At 40.5% G+C, this 19,970-nt stretch overlaps 1 protein-coding gene across 1 annotated transcript in view; it reads left to right on the forward strand.

The window, feature by feature from the left end:
• Positions 1–18,661, forward strand: part of nxph1 (neurexophilin 1) — a 63,688-nt gene extending 45,027 nt beyond the window's left edge. The window contains exon 2 of the mRNA XM_031278526.2: positions 16,661–18,661. Within this exon, the coding sequence (XP_031134386.1) occupies positions 16,661–17,416 (756 nt within the window). The 3' untranslated portion in view covers positions 17,417–18,661. The remainder of the gene's footprint in view (positions 1–16,660) is intronic.
• Positions 18,662–19,970: the final 1,309 nt, after the last annotated feature.

Raw genomic sequence — 19,970 nt, forward strand, 5'->3', positions numbered from 1 at the left:
AACATTCATAATAAAAGAGCAATATTTGACTTTTTTTGCAGTTGGAAGTGTCCTGTCAACAGTTTTACAAATGTATTTTTTATAATGTTGGTATTTGGGGCTATTCTCCGCATGGACTTTTTAAGTTTAATTTCTTTTTTTATTGCACCACCTCCCCACTGGGTAAAATTGCAACAAAGATGACAAATACTGTGTCACTGATGTTGTATTTGTATGTTTCCTGCTCTGTTGGAAGTTAAGCTTGCAGTGTGCTTTGTCAGCCTCTGAAGGGTGACTCCAGCCTGTGATTAGTTGTTCAGTTCACAATTCATTTACATTTTTTTTACTTTTATGCCCCTTTGCTATGTTCTGTCTAATGACATGATGTTATTAGATTAGATTAGATTAGATTAGATTAGATTCAGCTTTATTGTCATTGTGCAGTGTACAAGTACAAAGACAGCAAAATGCAGTTTGCGTCCAACCAGAAGTGCAAAAAAAGCAGAAAAGTGCAATGTGATACACAAGTATGGACAGGTGGTGCATAGGTAGGACAATAAATATATTGCAGTATTATAAGAGCAGAATAAATATGGCTATGTAATATGAACAATGTATGAACAACATGTACAGATATGTGCAATGTAGTAGCAGTGGCATTATACTAGTAGTAAGAATAATATAGATATAGATATATACAGTGTATTAAATTAATATGGATATACTGAATCAACCATATAGACAGATATGTGCAGTATGTACAGCTATGTGCAGTGTGGTAACATTATAAGAGTAGTAAGAATAAGTGTATGTGCAGGATGAATAGTATGAAGAGCAGTATAATATGGCTATGTATAGGTGTAATTACAGTATGTACATTTGTAAATAAATAAATAGAACAGTATGGGTGGGGTAGGGTAGTGCTAATTGTCCGGGGAGGGGGGGGCTTAGTTGGTTAAATTGTCACCGGGATGCTGAGTTTGGTGATCAGTTTGGAGGGGATGATGGTGTTGAATGCTGAACTGAAGTCAATGAACAGCATTCTCACATAGGGGTTGCTATTGTCAAGGTGGGACAGGGCAGAGTGAAGTGCCGTAGAGATGGCATCCTCTGTGCTCCTCTTCTGACGGTAAGCGAATTGGAAGGGGTCCAGTGAAGGTGATAAGCAGGTCTTGAGATATACCAGGACCAGCCTCTCGAAGCACTTCATTATGATGGGGGTGAGTGCAACTGGACGGAAGTCGTTAAGGCTTGTTGCAGTGGAGTGTTTTGGCACCGGCACGATGGAGGTGGTTTTAAAGCACGCGGGGACAGCAGCTGCCTGGGCTAGTGACAGATTAAATATGTCAGTCCAAACCTCAGTCAGCTGCACAGCACAGGCCCTGAGTACGTGTCCGGGGATACCATCAGGACCAGCAGCCTTGCGTGCATTCAGTGCCTGAACTTGTGGTTGTGCTTGACTTTTTTGATGCCCCTATTCAGGTTAGCCCTGGATGAATTATAGGCTTGAGCATCATCTGATCTGAATGCAATGTCACGTGCCTTCAGCAGGAGTCTGACCTCACTGTTCATCCGTGGCTTCTGATTAGGGAAAGTGGTAATCCGTTTGAGGGTGGTGACACTGTTGATATTAGAGTTGATACAGTCCTACAGGAGGCATATGAGTCAATGTCCATGTGGGGGTCCTGGGTGGACTGAGTTACGAACACTCTCCAGTCATTGTTACCAAGACGCTGCTGAAGTCAGCTCCCTCTGGCCACACTTTGACCGTCCTTACTGTTGGTTTCACACATTTGATGAGTGCTATGTACTTGGGCAGTAGAAACAGAGAGAGGTAGTCTGAGTGGCCTAGATGGGGAAGGGGAGCAGCTTTGTATGCATCAGCTACATGAGTGAAAACTTGGTCTAAAATATTTTCTCCTCTTGTGGGGCATGATACATTTTTATGGAATTTAGGCAGTACAGTCTTTAAATTTGAGTGGTTGAAGTCACCCGCGACAATGTAGGCTGCCTCAGGGTGCAAAGTTTGTTTACTAATAGCAGAATGCAGTTATTTCATGGCAATCTTAGCGTTAGCATCAGGAGGTATGTAAACTGCTGTTATTACAGTTGATGTAAACTCTCGGGGTAAATAGAAAGGTCTACACTTAACCATGAGATACTCAAGGTTAGTTGAGCAGTGATTCTCGGTGATGGTATTGTCCGTGCACCACGTTTTGTTAACATAAATGCACAAACCCCCACCTCTGGTTTTGCCGGAGCCAACAGCTGTTCTGTCCGCATGGAGGAGGCAGCGTCCAGCTAGCTCGATAGCGCTGTTGGATATTCCGCTGTTAAGCCAAGTTTCTGTGAAAATCATGATGTTGCAGTCCATAATCATTGTGTGTGGTGATCTGCAGTCGCAGTTCATCCATTTTCATCCATCCCAGTGAGCGAACATTGGAGAGGAAAAGGCTTGGAAGAGCGAGTCGATGTGGAGTTAGCTTTAGCCTCTGCCGAATTCAACCACGAGACCCTCTGCGGTGGCGTTTGCACGTCTGTCTGAAGAGCCCTCCAGTCGGTGTAGCAATCTCTGGAAATATGCTAATAACGATGTCAGAATTGCAGGAGCCGATGTCCAAAAGTTCCTGCCGGGTGTACGATATGTACGCTAGACTGTTTTTACCGAAGATACTTGAGATAAACAAGCATATTACTACTAATTTGCAGAATCTGGAGAGACACGGCGTCATGAAGCTTCGTCTGTGCCGCCATGATAGAGAGGAGGTTATGTAGGGCTGGGTACAATCAATATTTTTAAGGCACTGACCGAATTGCCTCCTTAGTATCGAGTATCGAAAAATGCCATATTTACAAAAAGGATCAAAACTGATGCAGCAGACCCAGATATATCATCTGGTTAGCAAAATGTTTGATAAAAACCTATATTAAGAAGCAGTATCATTCACAATTTGTGAAAGGCTGTTACCCTATGCTGTATCCTGTCCTGCCTGCTTTCTGCCACGGCACACAAGTGAAAGAAAGTGGAACAGGGACATTTCTAGCTTTTTAATTTGATCATTTTGGCTGTGTTAATGCATATGGCATACATTTTGACAAGAGTGTGACTTTTTTTTTTTTTTAGTTCAGTCTCAGCTCGTATACGAGTAATAAGTTTATAATAAACTGTGTAGCCAAAATACAGACACTTAGACCCTTAAGGACAAACATGTCCCCATTTAAACCACAATTTTTGCTCCCATGGCCATTACAGCATACATTCATGCATTCTACTGTATCACGTTTTCAATCTAGAGCTCTGGCTGTATAATTGTAATTTTAACAATTTCTTTGATGGATACATTTTCTCATGCTTGCCCTATGGGGCAAATACATATACATGCTATTTTCCTAGTTTCCACTAAGGGCCTTGCTGCTGTATTATGAAGCACCGCAGTATTTGATGCAATGTAGTCTCTCTTTGCCAGACCCTCCTCCACAGCGCTGCGGAGCGCGGGTCTGGCTAGTCCACACAGCATGGGAGAAAAACGTGCTCTGGTTTATTGCCATTTCTATACAACAATCACAATTGTCATAGGCAGTGATAGGCCCAGACTGAGCCACGGTGCCTCTGCTAAACAGCCTCGGAAGGAACTTGTTTTAGTGGAACATGTGTACGTTCAAAAGTAGTTTTAGTCATGCAACAGAAAACTCGGATTGGACAGATAGTCTAGCTAGCTGTCTGGATTTACCCTGCAGAGATCTGAGGAGCAGTTAAACATAGTCCTCACAAATCCACCAGAGGTTAGAACACCAACACAGAGACAGAGGAAGGAGACGGACATCCGGCCGAAAAGAGTGTCATCTGGCAGAATTTCCGGCGGCAACAGAGCACTCCCAGAAGTGGAACATTATGGATATAGATTAGATGTACTGCATCAAAATCAATGTTTTTGCTAATCATTGACATATCCCTGACTGTTGGAAAACATTTTTGTTAGCATTTAGTATACAGAAAATAATTAAATTTTTGTGTTGTTACAGTGGCATTATGTATACAATGAATCAATATTTGGCAGTGATGTTCAGGGCTGAAGTTGGTTAAAAGATTTATGAAAGTGTATACAAATCTGAATATAATTGTATGACACCCTAGGACATCAGAGGAACATTTTTAAAGGGATGCACAAGGGTTAAACTTAGATCCTAAATCTGTGGCCAGGTTGGTTCAGTGGGTAGAACAGGCGCACATTCAGAAGTTTATGCCTAGATGCAGAGGTCCAGGGTTCGACTCTGACCTGTGTCGATTTCCTGCATGTCTTCTAGAGATGGTCCAATAGCATTTTTTGCTTCCCGATACCGATTCTGATACCTGAACTTGCGTATCAGCCGATGCCGAGTACTGATCCGATACCAGTGTGTCATATATTTTATTATGCTTTAACAACTGCATACTACTATCCCTGTATGGATGTGATATGATTTCTATCTTTGTTGTCAGTCTGGCTCAGGTTACACTCTTTGTGAAACATGAACAATGAATGCCACAGAACTTTCTTTTATTATCCAGTTTGACAGTCAGTTATAATGGAAAGAGAACATAAATGAACTACTTTAACATAGATTTTCTTTAGGGCTTTATTACGTGGTATCAGATTGGTGCATAAACTCCAGTACTTCCCGATACCGATGCCAGCATTTTAGGCAGTATCGGAGACGATACTGATACTGGTATCGATATCGGAACATCTCTAATGTCTTCCCCCTCTCTCCCCTTTCTCACCTGTCCTGTCCATTAAAGCAACCATATTATGCTCATTTTCAGGTTCATAATTGTATTTTAAGGTTGTACCAGAATAGGTTTACATGGTTTCATTTTCAAAAAACACCATATTTGTGTTGTACTGCACCGCTGTCTCTCACTGCTGCAGATCCTCTTTTCAGCTGGTCTCTGTTTTAGCTACAGAGTGAGACCTCTTTTCTTCTTCTTCTTCTGTACTATCTTTGATTGCACTGCACATGCCCAGTAGCTCAGATGTAGATCATGTCAGCTAGCTAGCTCCATAGACAGTAAAAGAAAGGCTGTTTCTACAACTTTGGTCAGTTACAAGGCAGGATTAGCTGGGAGACTTCTAAATGAGGGCGCACATGGAAGTAGTTCTTTTGTAGATTATGGTGAACTTGTGTGTGTTGTAGCAGTGCTTTGCTATTGAGAACGAGGTAGCATGCTAGCGTTAGCATGCTAGCGTTAGCATTAGCGTTAGCATGCTAATGCTATGAGCTAATGGTTGCGGTTAGCCTGCTCGTTTCGGCTTGTGACGTCACAAGCCGTGCCGATTTTGAACAGCTCACCCAGAGACTGAAGGCAGGACACATTCAGAAACCGTATCTCACTCTAAACAGCATGGATGGATTTTTTTTAAAGTTTGTATGTGTGTGGAAGCACCAGAGACACAAAATAACACCCCAAATCCCAGAAAAAAGTGATTTTTTCATAATATGGGCACTTTAAAATGATCTTAAAAAGAAAAAAACAACAGGAATATGTCTTCACTGCTGACTGCATGATGCTGGGAACTCAGATTAAAGGGCAGCTTTCTTTTTTTGGGGATAATGAATCTTAACATTCATAAACATTCGTGTTAATGTTGCTTATTTAAACATGTTCATCTCTATGAGTGACTGATTAAATGCCTGTAGCCCATCTATGAAAGCATTTACACAATGCTGTACTGAACACCTGTCTAGCTGCTCTTTCCTAATAAAAACTCTCCAACGCACACATAAAGTACATTCATCTTCACACAACTCAACAAGTCTTTGAAACGATACACATTGACACCCTGTTATGCCAAATGCATTGTACATGTATAATACTCTTTATGAGCAGGGACTGCTGAAATGTAAGTAAGTAAGTAAAATTTTATTTCTATAGCACCTTTCAAAAACCTAGGTTACAAAGTGCTTTAGAGACTGAAATTATATTTTCAAAAGTCTCAAAGTAGAGGCTGAATAATTTTTTATTTACAGTCATGTTATATCCAGCTTCTAGTTCTTTTTAAATCACTGTTTCTCTCTGCAACTTACAATATGAGTGGTGACAGCTAGATACTCAGAGAGCACATTTGAGAGTTACATATGCTACAGCTTACATCACACAAATGAGGGGTGTCACGATTTGGATTTTAAATTGAAAATCTATCGAGATGAGCTATCGCTCAGCTATTTTATTTATCGGCTTTTAGAGCAGGATCGGCGATTCCCAGAGTATTTGTTTTTCTCTCCACTCCCGTCTACTTGAACATGTCCAAAGAAGAAAACAACAACACACAGCACAGCTTACCAGCTGGTAGCATGCAGCTAAAGACACAGGGTTAACGCTAGCTTACCGGTAGCCTGCAGCTTGACTTTTCCAGATACCATGGCCACTGCGGCAGTCAAAGTTGATGGAGAAACAACAAATCTGAAAAATCCCCCTGAAGTCACTGTGTGGCAACATTTTGCCATTCCCATGAGTAAGTTAGCGAAACAAACATCAAAGGTAAAGCATGTGGGCTCCAACGGGACACATGGTGTGCACCTGGTTAAACCAATGGTCCATTCAACTGCACTTCATTGATTTTGAGAAACTTAAACTGTTGTTGTAAATTACCCTTTTGCCGTCTAGTGGCTCTGATTGTAGTATTGCCATCACTGTTGAAAAAAAAAAAAAGTTTAAATAGAAATTTGAGTCAAATTGTTAAAATTTAAAGTCAATTCAAATCATGGATTTGGAGAATCGTGACACCCCTAACACTAGTACACACACATGGCACTCACTGTGACACATCCTGTGGCAAGTATCTATTGGACAACTTTAAACTGCTTCATACCAGCTTGTATAAAGCTGAGGTCAAAAGGTAATGCGATATGAATATCGCATTATCGCATTTCATTATATATGAATAGGTGACAAAGAGGGAAGGAGGAGTGTGTAGTGAAGTTACAATAGAAAACAACAAATAAGAGCTGAAGCAGAGAACAAATAAGAGTAGTTTGTGTTGAAACAGAGACCTTAGTTTTAAATAGGGCTGATCGATTGGGGGGGGAAAAATCTTTTTTTTAGCTACAAATTGCCGCCTCTACGATCATGTTAAATAAAGTAATAAAAAATAAATGAAAAATCCACTGAAAATAGGACATTTCTGTAAACAATATGAATACGAATACGAAAAACTTTATTGTCCACAGATGTGAAAATTCTTCTTCGGTATCACCAAAAATACAAGAATACACGAGAGACAGATCATTACAAACAATACATAGCCAAGATGGCAGACGCACAATACATTTCATAAAAAGTGACTTTACAAAGTTTAGTTCAAGTTGTTCAGCTTTCGTAGAAGGTAAAGCCGTTGAGAACATTTCTTAAAAATAAAATCAGTGTTTTCCTTAAAAGTAAGTTTGCCGTCAATATATGTGCCAAGGTATTTAAAATCTGTGATATGTAACATTATTCCAGCATTTATGTTATTAAAAATCTTATGAAAAAACTAACTATAATAATGAAAAGAGGAATACATTTTTTAAATCAAATGTTACACCAAACATTCAACTAAATATTTCACATTCGATTTTCACAAACGATTAATTGTTGAGCCCTAGTTTTACGCTTCATTGAGATAGAAATATTGAAAGAGAAACCTGAGAGCAAAAGACATTTCGTAAAACAAGATTCACTCCTGCAGTGCTGGCTGTTAGTACTGTAAGCCAGCAGCTGCCCAGCATGCAGATTTTATGGGCTTTTATGTCTGGTTAATGAGTGACCCACCAACAGGCATGAAACAATGAAAATAAAAACACATCCGGCACAAACGAGGCAATCCCGGAAGTGGAAGGTCGAGGATATAGACTACCAAGCTCCCAGCACAACCTAGCTGTCATTCCATGAGCACATGAATGAGCGAAATAACCATTATTGCTGCCTTGTACCTGTTGTGGAAGTCCAAGATAAATTGAAAAAGACAATTGCGTTGTGTCTGGGTTCATAACATAATTTGGGGGCGCACAAAAATCCGCATCTTTGCGGTGATAATACTGTGATCTAGTGGTTCAAACTGTACTACCAAACAATTTAGCAATTATTCAAATTACCCCAAATGGTCACACGGTAAACCTAGAGCCTCTAAGACACCTGAGGGGTGGTTAGCCTTAGACTGACCCTACCTGCTGCCTTAGCTTCAGAATAGCAGACCATCAACCAGTTCAGGATTACAGCGGTGAGAGCAGGAGGCCAGTTTTCCCCAGAAGCTGCCTGGCAGGACTCAGTCACATGTTACATCAGCAGAACAGCAGCACATTTCTCCTTCTCTCTGGGCATGTTTGGTGGACCAATTGGTTCGTAGCTGCATACTATGCGTATATCAAGACTCATGAGTAAGTGCATGAGTAAATTCCTGTACTCAAGTGAATACTGGTCAGCTTTAAGCACTGCAGTCACCACTAAAGAAACACTATAGAATAGCACCAGGTTGTGCTTCTATATTTAAAACGTTTGTACTAATGATCACAAATAAAAACATCTGAAGAGAGGCAAAATTCTGAAAATAAAGCTCAATTCAATTACAATTAACAAACCAGGTTTTTAAAGACATGTTCCTAATCCTTAAATAGTAATTTAAACTGCCACTTCACTAATATATTTTCTTTATTTCATAAGACCTTAAGTCCGTAGTATGGGTTGAGCTTGATGCTTTAACTCTCAGCAGCATATTTTCATTAAACCCTCCTGCCTGATAAAACATCCCTTGTCTTCAATGCCCACGTCTTTGAAACTTCCCAACCTGTTTTTAACGCAGGTCCTCCAATAAAAATGAGTTTGTTGTAATCAGGGTTATTTTCCCAGACTTGACAAAGACCCTCTAGTGCCACCGAAGACATTAGACCACGGTTTTCACTGGCTGATTAGTACTCTGTATAACAAGCAGACTAGTCTATATTGGAGGTTCCGCCGGATGTCCCGCATTTTCCACTTTCTTTATGTTGGCTAACTAAACTCCAGTCGATTCATGAGGACTATGGTTAACTGCTCCTCAGATCTCAGAGAGCTAGCTAGACTATCTGTCCAATCTGAGTTTTCTGTTAAACGACTAAAACAACTTTTGAACGTACACTCAATTCCTTGACTCAAACAAAGAAGCCAATGGTGCGCGTAATTAGGTATTTTCAGTTTCCATCTTTTCAGCTGTATGTATTCAAGTATTTGTCAACGGATATGCCATGTACTACAAAGGTTTATTCATTTTGATGCAAACTTTGGCTTATTTCTGTGACTTTCATTCATGTCTTGACTGAATAGTACAAACACTGTGCTGCTTGCCTTGCCCAGCAGTCTTCCTTGCCTGGGGGCAACCAACTGGCTGTCTGGCCAGTAGTCAGGTATCTGCGAGGCCTGTGCTGGCAGCAGTGACAGCCATGTTTACCAGATGCACCGTTCCCTCAGGTGAGCGCACTACAGCTGGCAGCACCGGAGTCCAGCAAACCCACTGGCCCTCGGCCCAAAAACGTTTTGGATGATGCCTGAGCCTGAGAACTGCACAGATAAACATGTCTGTATGCACCACATAGAGCCCACCCACTGGACAAGGCAAACAATGAGTACAGATAAACAGCCATAGACTTCACACTTTATGCTCTGCACTGGCTATCGTATGGCATTACTGCAATTAGTTGGGATAAAGACACTCTAATTCTTAAATGGTGTAACACTGTTCAACATTAATATATCAATATCAGTATCTTCAGAGACAGAGCGGTGGTAATTGCCAGAACAACTTTGATTTAATTCACATAGACTATTATGCAAAAAACAATATAGGTATTCTAGTATAGTAATTGATTGAATGTTTCAGTTGCTGAATGGACTTTGAAAAGCTAAAGCTGCCTCTTTGAAATGGAATAAAATCTGAGATAGTTTATTGTGGATGACCAACATGTTAATAGCTAGATGTATTGGCTTTAAAACATCACGTGTCGGGTAAGGCAGGCAATATTCTGTTTTTCTTATTGTCTAATTGTGCAATCAAGAATAAATGTATCCAATAAGAAGTATTGTGTGTGTGTGTGTGTGTGTGTGTGTGTGTGTGTGTGTGTGTGTGTGTGTGTGTGTGTCAAAGCCTGACATATTCAATTCCTCTGTGCCATTGAGCTCCATTGTTGTCCAAAAACTATTAAAAACCCGTCAATGAGCCACACTTTTGGACGTGGTGACATGTTCCTTTGTTACTATTAACACACACGCACACATACACACACACACACACACACACACACACACACACACACACACACACAGTAACACTGTAGTGTACATTGTTACAGACATGTCTGTTGTTGTGTTTCTCCATGCTTTCTGGTGATAAGAATGAATGAATGAAAGAATGAATTAACCAATCAGAGTTTTGTGGGCAGGATTTAGAACATGGGCAGCAAGCGCCCACGTAGCGGGCTAGCCAGCTACATCCATTATAAGAAGAAAGGGCACAAAAATGTTGACGTGTGGATAAGATTGACGCCACTGTACAGGTTGTTGGAAGTCAACTTACAGATATAACAAATAATGGTCTGTCTCTTCAATCTTTGGGAAAAATGTTAAATTGACTCCTAGCAACCATTACTGCATCCTCCATTACAGAAAATGATGGTGGCTGGAAGGTTATATGTCTCTCACTACTGACAGGCGATTCAGTTTGATTATCAGACATCATTTAAAATATTCCTGTACAAATGCACTATATACTTTTGTTTGAGTAACGTTTGCTAAAACTACAGTGCCCAGCTGTTGTAGGAAGAAAGCAACTGCCAAGGAATCAAGTATCTCAGGGTCCATTAAGATTGCGGCAATTACTTTGTGATAATCTGATTAATTACAAACTTGTTTGGTAATACGCACCAATAAAGCCCAATTAAAAACTGAAATGGTACGGCCTTAAAAGCAGCCTATGCATTCTTACCCAATATATTAAGCACTCAATGGTACCTGGGGGCACAGAGTCCATTCACTCCCTAGTGAGTTAATCTGCTCCTGTTGTACCTAACTACTTGTACTTAGACAGGCAAATTCACAAAAGGATTGTGTTGCTTTTGTGGCTGCAAAATCTGCAAAAATAAGACAAAAAGAAACTGTGTAATTCTCATTGCAAACCATTGCAAAGGCAGCAGCAGCAATCCATTTTTTTGTGAATTTGCCCAAGAGTATTCTAAATTCATGTTAAACTTCTATTCCACTTCCTTTCTTACCTGCTCACTAGAAGATTAAAGTAAAGGATCTGGAATTGTCTTCCACTGCTGGTTAAAGCCCAGTTCAGACCAAAGATTTGCGATGAGACAAGACCGTTTCAGAACGTCCCAGAGAAAAGTTTCAGCGGTCTGAACCGGCCCGTCTTAGCTGGACTTGCAAATGTAGTCAGCTGAGTCGCTGCGCCACCATCAGCTGGTTGAGTCTCCAGAGGCTGGTTTTAGAACATAAGGGACGTCACCTGTTTCAACAGCCAATAGAGAAGTCTGCTTGTAAAGTCAGCTACAGACAATAGAAATAAAATTATCCATAATCCATTTTATTTCTAAGTTAGAAACTGTCAACTGCTCGTAATGGCAGAGTTTTAGACGGAGGCTCAACGAACATGGTGTATGGTCGAGCGAGCTAAAGAGTGACTGAAGAGAGAAAGCAGCGATAGACCAAAGCCCGAAAGCACGAATCTTGGGTCTGAACTGGGCTTAAGATGAAAGAAAATAAGGTCTGACGCTGCTGTACTGCTGGCTTTTATCATAGTTTGATGTTGTTTTCCACAGCTGACTACATTTGCAAGGATTGCATTTCTGTGAGGATGGGAAAAAATGATAATTCTCATCAAAGCAACTGCATCTCATGCGCTCTGTTTTTATGTTCATTTTTTTAATCAATTCTATTGAATGCACTGTGATAAAAGGGACTTTACCAGATCCTCTTCATAAGTAGGCACATTATCATACATTCATTCCAGCGTAATCCTCACCCTCCACCATCCTGGGATATTCTCTCAGTATGAGAAGGCCACCTCACCTGTTTGAATAGGAAATGATTGCTGAGTGTATCTGCCTTAAGCAGCCAAGTGCTCCATGAGTTTAACCCTTGATGCTAAAGATATATCCCATGAGACCCTGTTCAGCTCCACTGAGTGGGCTGTTAACTTTAGTCTTCCGTTTGGATTTCCACATACAATGTAGAAGACATATCCAGTGGGTGATTGGTTTATATTGAACAGTCTACTTAGTGAACAATTAGGTCTGAATGTAATACTGTAGTTTTTCAGATTAAAATGTAACTACCGTTTTTTTCAACCTGGGCCCTATTGTCCTATGTTCTTGTGTCTAAGTGACTGATGGGAACAACTATCTTTGACATTGGTCCAGTATTAAGAGAGTCAGTTAAACAAGCTACAATGTAAGTTAATAGGACAATTGTCCAGCTTGTATTTACCTTCACAAAAGTGCTCGTTTTGCTCAGATTAATATTCTAAGTGTGACAACATTATGCAAAGGATTTCTAAGGAGGTCGACCTTTCTGTTAAAGAGTAAGATCCTTTTTTTAAACATAAAAACGTCCGCGAAATTTCGTTCGCTAAACCCACCAGACTCCATGTAAATAAACAGTAATTTTAGCATCGTAAAATACACTTCATTCAAAGTCGACAGACACAAAATAAAACTATGAAAAGCCGTTTGGGGTCGTCTTTCCACTTTTCCAACCATCACAACTCTAGTTTTGGTTGAAATCAACACATAGTTTACTGATTTACATGTCAACATATTTTGGCTCTATACTCTATACTGAAAGTATTGCTTTTTTAAATGGAGTCTGGTGGGTTTAGCACTAGCAACTTCAGAGCTGTTTCTGATTAAACAGAAAGGTCTCAAAGAGGTTTTAAAGGTCTATCTCTGTAGGGATCCTTTCCATAATGTTGTCAGACAATTAGAATATTAATCTGAGCTGTCAGTGGCAAAACAAGCACTTTTGTGAAGGTAAATACAAGCTGGACAATTGTCCTATTAACTTACATTGTAGCTTGTTTCGTCGATGAAGACTGCAGCGATCTCGCTTAATATTGGACCAATGTCAAAGATAGTTGTTCCCATCAGTCACTTAAACAAAAAAACATAGGAAAATAGGTTCCAGGTTGAAAAAATTGGTAGTTACCCTTTAACTCTTTATTCATTGATTTGTACCTGTGAAATCCAAAGCTTGGTTGCTAATGAGTGTTGTGAATTCCTCACGCTAGACTATGCAGATTATAGTGTGGGCTTTTTAGTGACCGGCTGTGTCAATAAGTGCTATTTTTGGAAATTGATTTTGGTCTTGTTTTCGTATTTTAATGCAGATTTTTATCAGTTAGTGAAATTGAGTCATGCTTGTTTGTTTTTGTTTTTTTTGTCAACATAAACTAAAGATGTTTTAGTTTAGTTTTCACCAGTGAAATGTTGTGCATTTTTGATTGCTCTATCAAGAGGTAAGCAGATAAGTATGGTAGCCCTGAGGGTCCAAAAAATGACATTTCAGAAAACACATGAAGTCAGTAAGTTTGAGTAATTACAGACTTTGCTTATCCCATGCGAATGTGCTGCACGAAACACAGGCGTGAGGGTAATTTCTAAATCACATGAGGTCCCCTGGTAATACTGATCTCCTGCAAATAGGGCTTTTTTCTGCTTTAATCTGAAACTCAAGAGTTCCCCCAGAATCACATCTTGATTTATTTTCTGTTGCCCTGTCTGTAACATACTTACAGTACAGGTATATTCTCCTTTCTGTATGTCTCCATGGTGTTGAGAGACACACTTTGAGGCAATTCAATTCGAATTGATTAGTAGTGAAACCTTATTTTCCAAGTATTGATCCTAGGGGCAATCCGCAAAATGCAAAAACCTCAGCAAGACGGATCTGCTGTCACGTCTTACAGTAGAAATCAGGCAATCAGTGTCACATACCTCCACCGGGGGCCTGAATGGGCCTAAATCCCCTCATCTGCGCTAAATAGTGAAAACCCTTGGGTTCATCAATCATCAGTTCAAGGAGCACTCGGTAGTTAATAGTCCGCTCTTTACCCTCTGAACGGCCACTGCGTTTATCTCTGTGAACCAGCGGATACGCACTCTATTTGGCAGAGGGAGGAGATAGGAGCAATATGTTTTACTTTGATTGTTGTATTCTCTTTCTCGCTCAGCTTGCTTCACTATAATTCCCAATTTGCAGCTGTCTACTACCATAATTTGAAATTGATGCTCGCAGCAAAGATTTAGCTGTCTTACCCCTCACGGAATACATTTGATTGGTCAATTTTGTGGAAAACGGCATGTTTGAATATGAAAGTCAATACTTCCTGACAGATATCGATGATATAGATAAGTAATATCTCATGACGCATCAATTCACCCAATGCAGAAGTACGTTTTTGAACTTAGCAGGGCCGGCTTAAACCTGTCTAGGGCCTTAAACTGAGACCTCCTTCCCACCCACCTACTTTGAATGTTACAGAATTATTCAACATTATATAAAAAATACTTGAAAGTGAAACTAGTGGCACTGGGACTGTGAATTACTTAAAGGAGAAATCCGGCCGATTTTTACCTGGATCTTAATCACTAGATGTCAGAGAGTACTGTCGATAGGAAAAAAAAATCGGTGCTAGCAAACTGGAGTTGCTGCAGCTAATGGCCAGAGCTCCCAGTTAGCTAAAATGCCAGTTGTGGGGGCATGTTCTAAAGCAGTGGTTCCCAACCTTTTTTCCTTGGCGCCCCCCCTACTTATGTCTAAGAAAAGCTGAGCCCCCCCTCCGAAACCGAAGTTGAGGTAACTTTCCCTTACTTTCTTTTTTGATACAGAGGAGTTATCAGCACTTACGTTTCTCCGCCATGTTTCGTTCATAAAATAGTGATGCCGTGGCGGCAGGAAAAACGAGGATGATAGCAGCTAGCAGCTAGCAGATAGCAGCTAGCAGCTGACCTGATGACAGGAAGGGTCCCAGGTTAAGAGGTCCCGGAGGTTTGGCCTACTAAGTAGCCTGCCTACAAGTTTAAGCGGGAACAAAAATATATAGTTTTTATACAGACTTTTGTATACATTATATATTCTAGTGTATTATCATAATTTGTTTAACATGTGCAAATATTTTTTTTTTTACCTCACCCTCAAACCAGATAAAGACTTGCGCCCCCCCCTGTGATCTTTGCCGCCCCCGTTAGGGGTCCCCGGACCCCAGGTTGGGAACCACTGTTCTAAAGAGTGCCTTTGTGCCTCTTAACAGACACAAAATGCAATAAAAATTTCTGTGCAAAATGAACAGGGGCTTTACGTGACAAGAAGATGCGTTTTCAACTCAGACATTGTGAAGAAACTGTTTAAATTCAAAGTTTGTACAACAAAAAAGAAAAACACTGCAGAAGTGCTCTTTTTGATGCCCCAATGCTAGATAACAATGAACTACGGTGTGTTTGTCGCTATGGTCCTGGCACATGGGTCTGTTGCACAGAGAGCACCAACTGCTGACTTTTTGAACATTGTTCAGAGAACTATATTGACAAAAACTCTGTTCTGTCCAATAGCCCTGGTCCACTTGTCATCAAACCGCAAAAAAACTTGGGTGTCCTCAAATCTCCTGCCACTCAATGTGGCCTTATACTCGCTCACTCTCATTCATAACACCATATGTCTACAACAGCTTAACAGCTTTTTTTTACATATAACTATTCTATTCTTACATCTTATTAACCATAAAACCCGCATCTTTATATAATGATGTATGTGCACATGATGTTTCTGTGGTGAAAAGTAAAAAAAAACGCACAATGTGTCCCCACAGTTGTGATAAGGCCGTCTTGTAGAAAGGTGAAATAGTGACTTTGAGGGGAGTGGTCCACAATAAAATATGTTCCTTATTGCAAATATGTAAAAGAAAATCAAAGGTTCTTCTGAAATTCCATTGAGAATACAAATGGGTAATTTTTGACCCATGTTGTGCATTTAAAGGGTAGGGATGCAAAAATGTGTTTAATGTAAAAGTAAAATAAAATTAAAATAAGTGTTTGTGATGTTAGTTGAGGAATTCAGTAAATATTGTGTAATAAAATGCATAACATGCAAATATATGAAACAAAATCATTCACTTGGGTCACTTTTGACCCATGTTGGGCCGCCAGTGGCACTGTGACGAAATGTTTTAATGAGCCGATCTTCTTCTTGTTTGTATGTCTACTAACACCCCCACATGAATGCAAATAATACACACTCCTGCGATTTTATGCTGTTTTTATGAGGACGTAATTCCCTAATTATTTCCTTTATAATTTCCTTGGAAGTTTCCTTGAAAGAACTATGTAATTTGGTACTAATTATAGGGAAAATAGAACAGCTAAACATAAGCCTGAGAAAACATGTATTCATTATTAAATGGTTTTGAACAGTTTTACTGTTCACAAATTTCCCATTTTTCATGTTCTGCTGCGTTCTGTTCTGTGGCAAGACTAGGTTACACTAGCAATGTACCGAAGTTAATTAACTGGAACTGAACAATATCTTTATTACACCTATGATTAGTACCAAATTACATTTCCAGAAAATAGGTTAAACAAGTTTCAAACGAGTCATGGAGATATGCCAACCAGATGTTTTTTTTTTTTTTCTCTTCCTTAGGTTACGAGTGCCCATGCCTCAAAGTCGGACATTGTCAAGTCGGGAAGCCCCAAATCCACACTAAAGCATATATGGACAGAAAGTAGTAAGGATATGTCCATCAGTAGGCTGCTGTCACAGACTCTACATGGCAAAGAAAACAGCACAGCCTTGGACCTTCGCTATGACACTCCAGAGCCCTACTCTGAGCAGGACCTGTGGGACTGGCTGAGGAACACCACAGACTTGCAGGACTCGCGACCGCGGGCTAAAAGGCGGCCAATGGTTAAGACGGGGAAGTTCAAGAAGATGTTCGGCTGGGGGGACTTCCACTCTAACATCAAGACGGTCAAACTCAACCTGCTGATCACCGGTAAGATCGTGGATCACGGCAACGGCACCTTCAGTGTCTATTTCCGCCACAACTCCACAGGCCAGGGCAATGTGTCCGTCAGCTTGGTCCCTCCAACCAAGATAGTGGAGTTCGACGTGGCGGCGCAACAGTCCGTCATCGACGCCAAGGACTCAAAGTCTTTTAACTGCCGCATAGAGTATGAGAAGGTGGAGAAGGGTGCCAAGAACACACTCTGCAACTTCGACCCGTCCAAGACCTGCTACCAGGAGCAGACCCAGAGTCACGTCTCCTGGCTCTGCTCCAAACCGTTCAAAGTCATCTGCATCTTCATTTCCTTCTACAGCACCGACTACAAACTGGTGCAGAAAGTGTGTCCTGACTATAACTACCACAGTGACACTCCCTACTTCCCTTCCGGCTGATGTTCCCTTACACTCACATACAGAAAAGTGTACGAGTGGAGCACAAACTGGGGCTTCTACCCATCCCAGAGAAATCTGTATGTAAGCCCTACCATCTCTAAACATGTTCCTACCAGAGAGTCAGCCATCTCAAATGATTTCCCAATTTAATGTTCTGAATGTTGCAGAGAGCCTTTGCTTAGCAGTTACCAAGTGGTATATAGGACTGTAATGTGTTTAAAAATGACCTTAACATCTCTGCGATTAGTATGATTATTAACAGATAAAATTTTGTTCTTGAATTGGGTTTTGTCCCTTTTGAACCATGTGTAGATAGCAGGACTTATTGGTCCTTTTGGGATTGTTATCGCGTTTAAACTCTGCCCTTTGTTGTTTGCTTCATGTTTAGTTCACAGTTCTTATCAAACTAGATGTTAATAACTTTGTTTTCCTCTTTTAGCATATTTCATATAATGCATTAGCTCTCTGGACAACAATATATGGACTGTTTGCCCCTGCTGTGATATTTACGCTCTGCAGTTTATCCTGCATAACTGGAAAACAAAATTAACTCCTCATTTAAAAATAGTAAAAACCTGCAAGGCAGTTGAAGAGGACAGTGAAGATTCAAATGTGAGTTTGATGCTTTTAGCAATGTGAGGGGGGCCTTACCCTGTGTAAGGGTGAGCTGGATCTGAGCAGGCTTTTCCTCTCAGGCGAGTTTGGGTTTGGAGCTCAGATAATGGAATCTTCAGCTGTTGTCAGAGTGTTCCTGCTCGTACAGCTAGATGTTGAGTCTGTTGGGTGATTGGTTCATTCTCAACTGATTGAATGTCTGATTACCTGATTGATTGATCAGTGGGTCGTTCGTGGGGGATGGGGCTTGCTCATTATCACTTAATATATCAAATGTAATGTATTGAATTCTATATCTTAGAGCCTAATTTGTATGAATGGTTTGTATTGTACATAATTTATCCTCATTGCGCTGCTTCTGTACATGCCCCCCCATGAACTGTGTGTTTACCCCCTTCCTGCTAAGTCCTCTTGTTCACTCCATTTATGCTCGTTCTTGTTTCTTCTAACAAAGAAAATGATGTTGCTGCCCTAGATGTGAATTTCTTGAAATCAGCAATCCTGTACAGAGGCTGTAAAACTGACTAAATATATTAAAAGTATTAATTGCAATTTTCTTTATCGAGGGGTTTATTGGGGGTTGGAGATGTACATATGAATTAAAGAATACAGTCAATTTTATCAATTGAATGTTGGTATGCGTGAGTTCTTTCTGAGTCTTGCTGTAATAATGAGTCAGTTACAATTTGTGGAAGTCTGGTGACACGTCACTCCACCTCTCAGCAGTTTAAAGCTGCTACAACCTCAGGCTCCAATGTGTAGTAATACACTGAATTACAACAATGTTGTTTCCAGTTACCAAGAGGCTTGACAGAAGAATCAGGCAGCACAAAAATGGAACTTACTGTACTATGTAGTGGATGGTTACAATGTTATTTACATGTTCCCTTGTGCTTATTCCTGCTCAGATTAACTCGATGGCAGACACACTCACACCTTTCCAAACCAATGCACAACCTTACGTACAGCTGATACAGTCTATTTTTGTGTATAGACTTTATTGCAGGAGTGCAGGAGTTAATGTAAATGTACATTTACTTACATATGATGTTTGTACTTCAAAATTCCTACGTTTATATTTACATGTACATATACAGTGAAAAAATAATATCTGAGTGTCTGTCTGCGGCGTCCTGGGTCGCAGCTGCAAATGTTAGCATAACGGAGACGGCCAAAATACACAAACCTACAAAGCCGTAGCCCCACCTAGTGCAAAAGTCACAAAAATAATTACATAATGCTGCTTTACATACTCACAGAAGGCCGCAGGTTACTGTCATTGTAGTCTCACATTGCCAGACCTTCCTCGGCAGCACCACGGTGGAGGAAGGTCTGGCAATGTGAGACTACAATGACAGTCTAGTCCACACAGCATTCTGGGAATGGAGAAAAACGTGCTCTGGTTTATTGCCATTTATTTAAATCAATCACAATCGTCTTGGACGGTGCTAAGTGCTGGACGAAGACACAGTGCCTCTGCAAAATAGCCTTGGGAAGGAGCTTGTTTTAGTGAAACATGCAAAGGTTCAAAGGTTGTTTTAGTTGTGCAACAGAAAACTCAGATTGGACAGATAGTCTAGCTAGCTGTCTGGATTTACCCTGCAGAGATCTGAGGAGCAGTTAAGAAAGCAGAAGATGACGGACATCTGGCCGAAAATTAGGGACATCCGGCGTAATTTCCGGCGGCACCTACACAACCCCAGCTCCCACAATCCTGTAAATGAAACATCGTTGATATAGACTACTGTCATTGTGACTCCTAACTATTTGCTAGAAGAACCAGCACTCAAGACCACTGTTAAACTTATTTTGCATATTGCCTATTGTCAGCTAACAGGCTCACGTTACCTTCTGTCTGTTAACTAGCGTCACGGGCAGTGATGCTTCTGTTGCCACCAGAAAGCAGTGCAGGCATTTAAGTGGCATCGAAATGAGGCAT

This window comes from Sander lucioperca, chromosome 16 (genome assembly GCF_008315115.2).
Source record: "Sander lucioperca isolate FBNREF2018 chromosome 16, SLUC_FBN_1.2, whole genome shotgun sequence".
Taxonomy (NCBI): Eukaryota; Metazoa; Chordata; class Actinopteri; order Perciformes; family Percidae; genus Sander; species Sander lucioperca.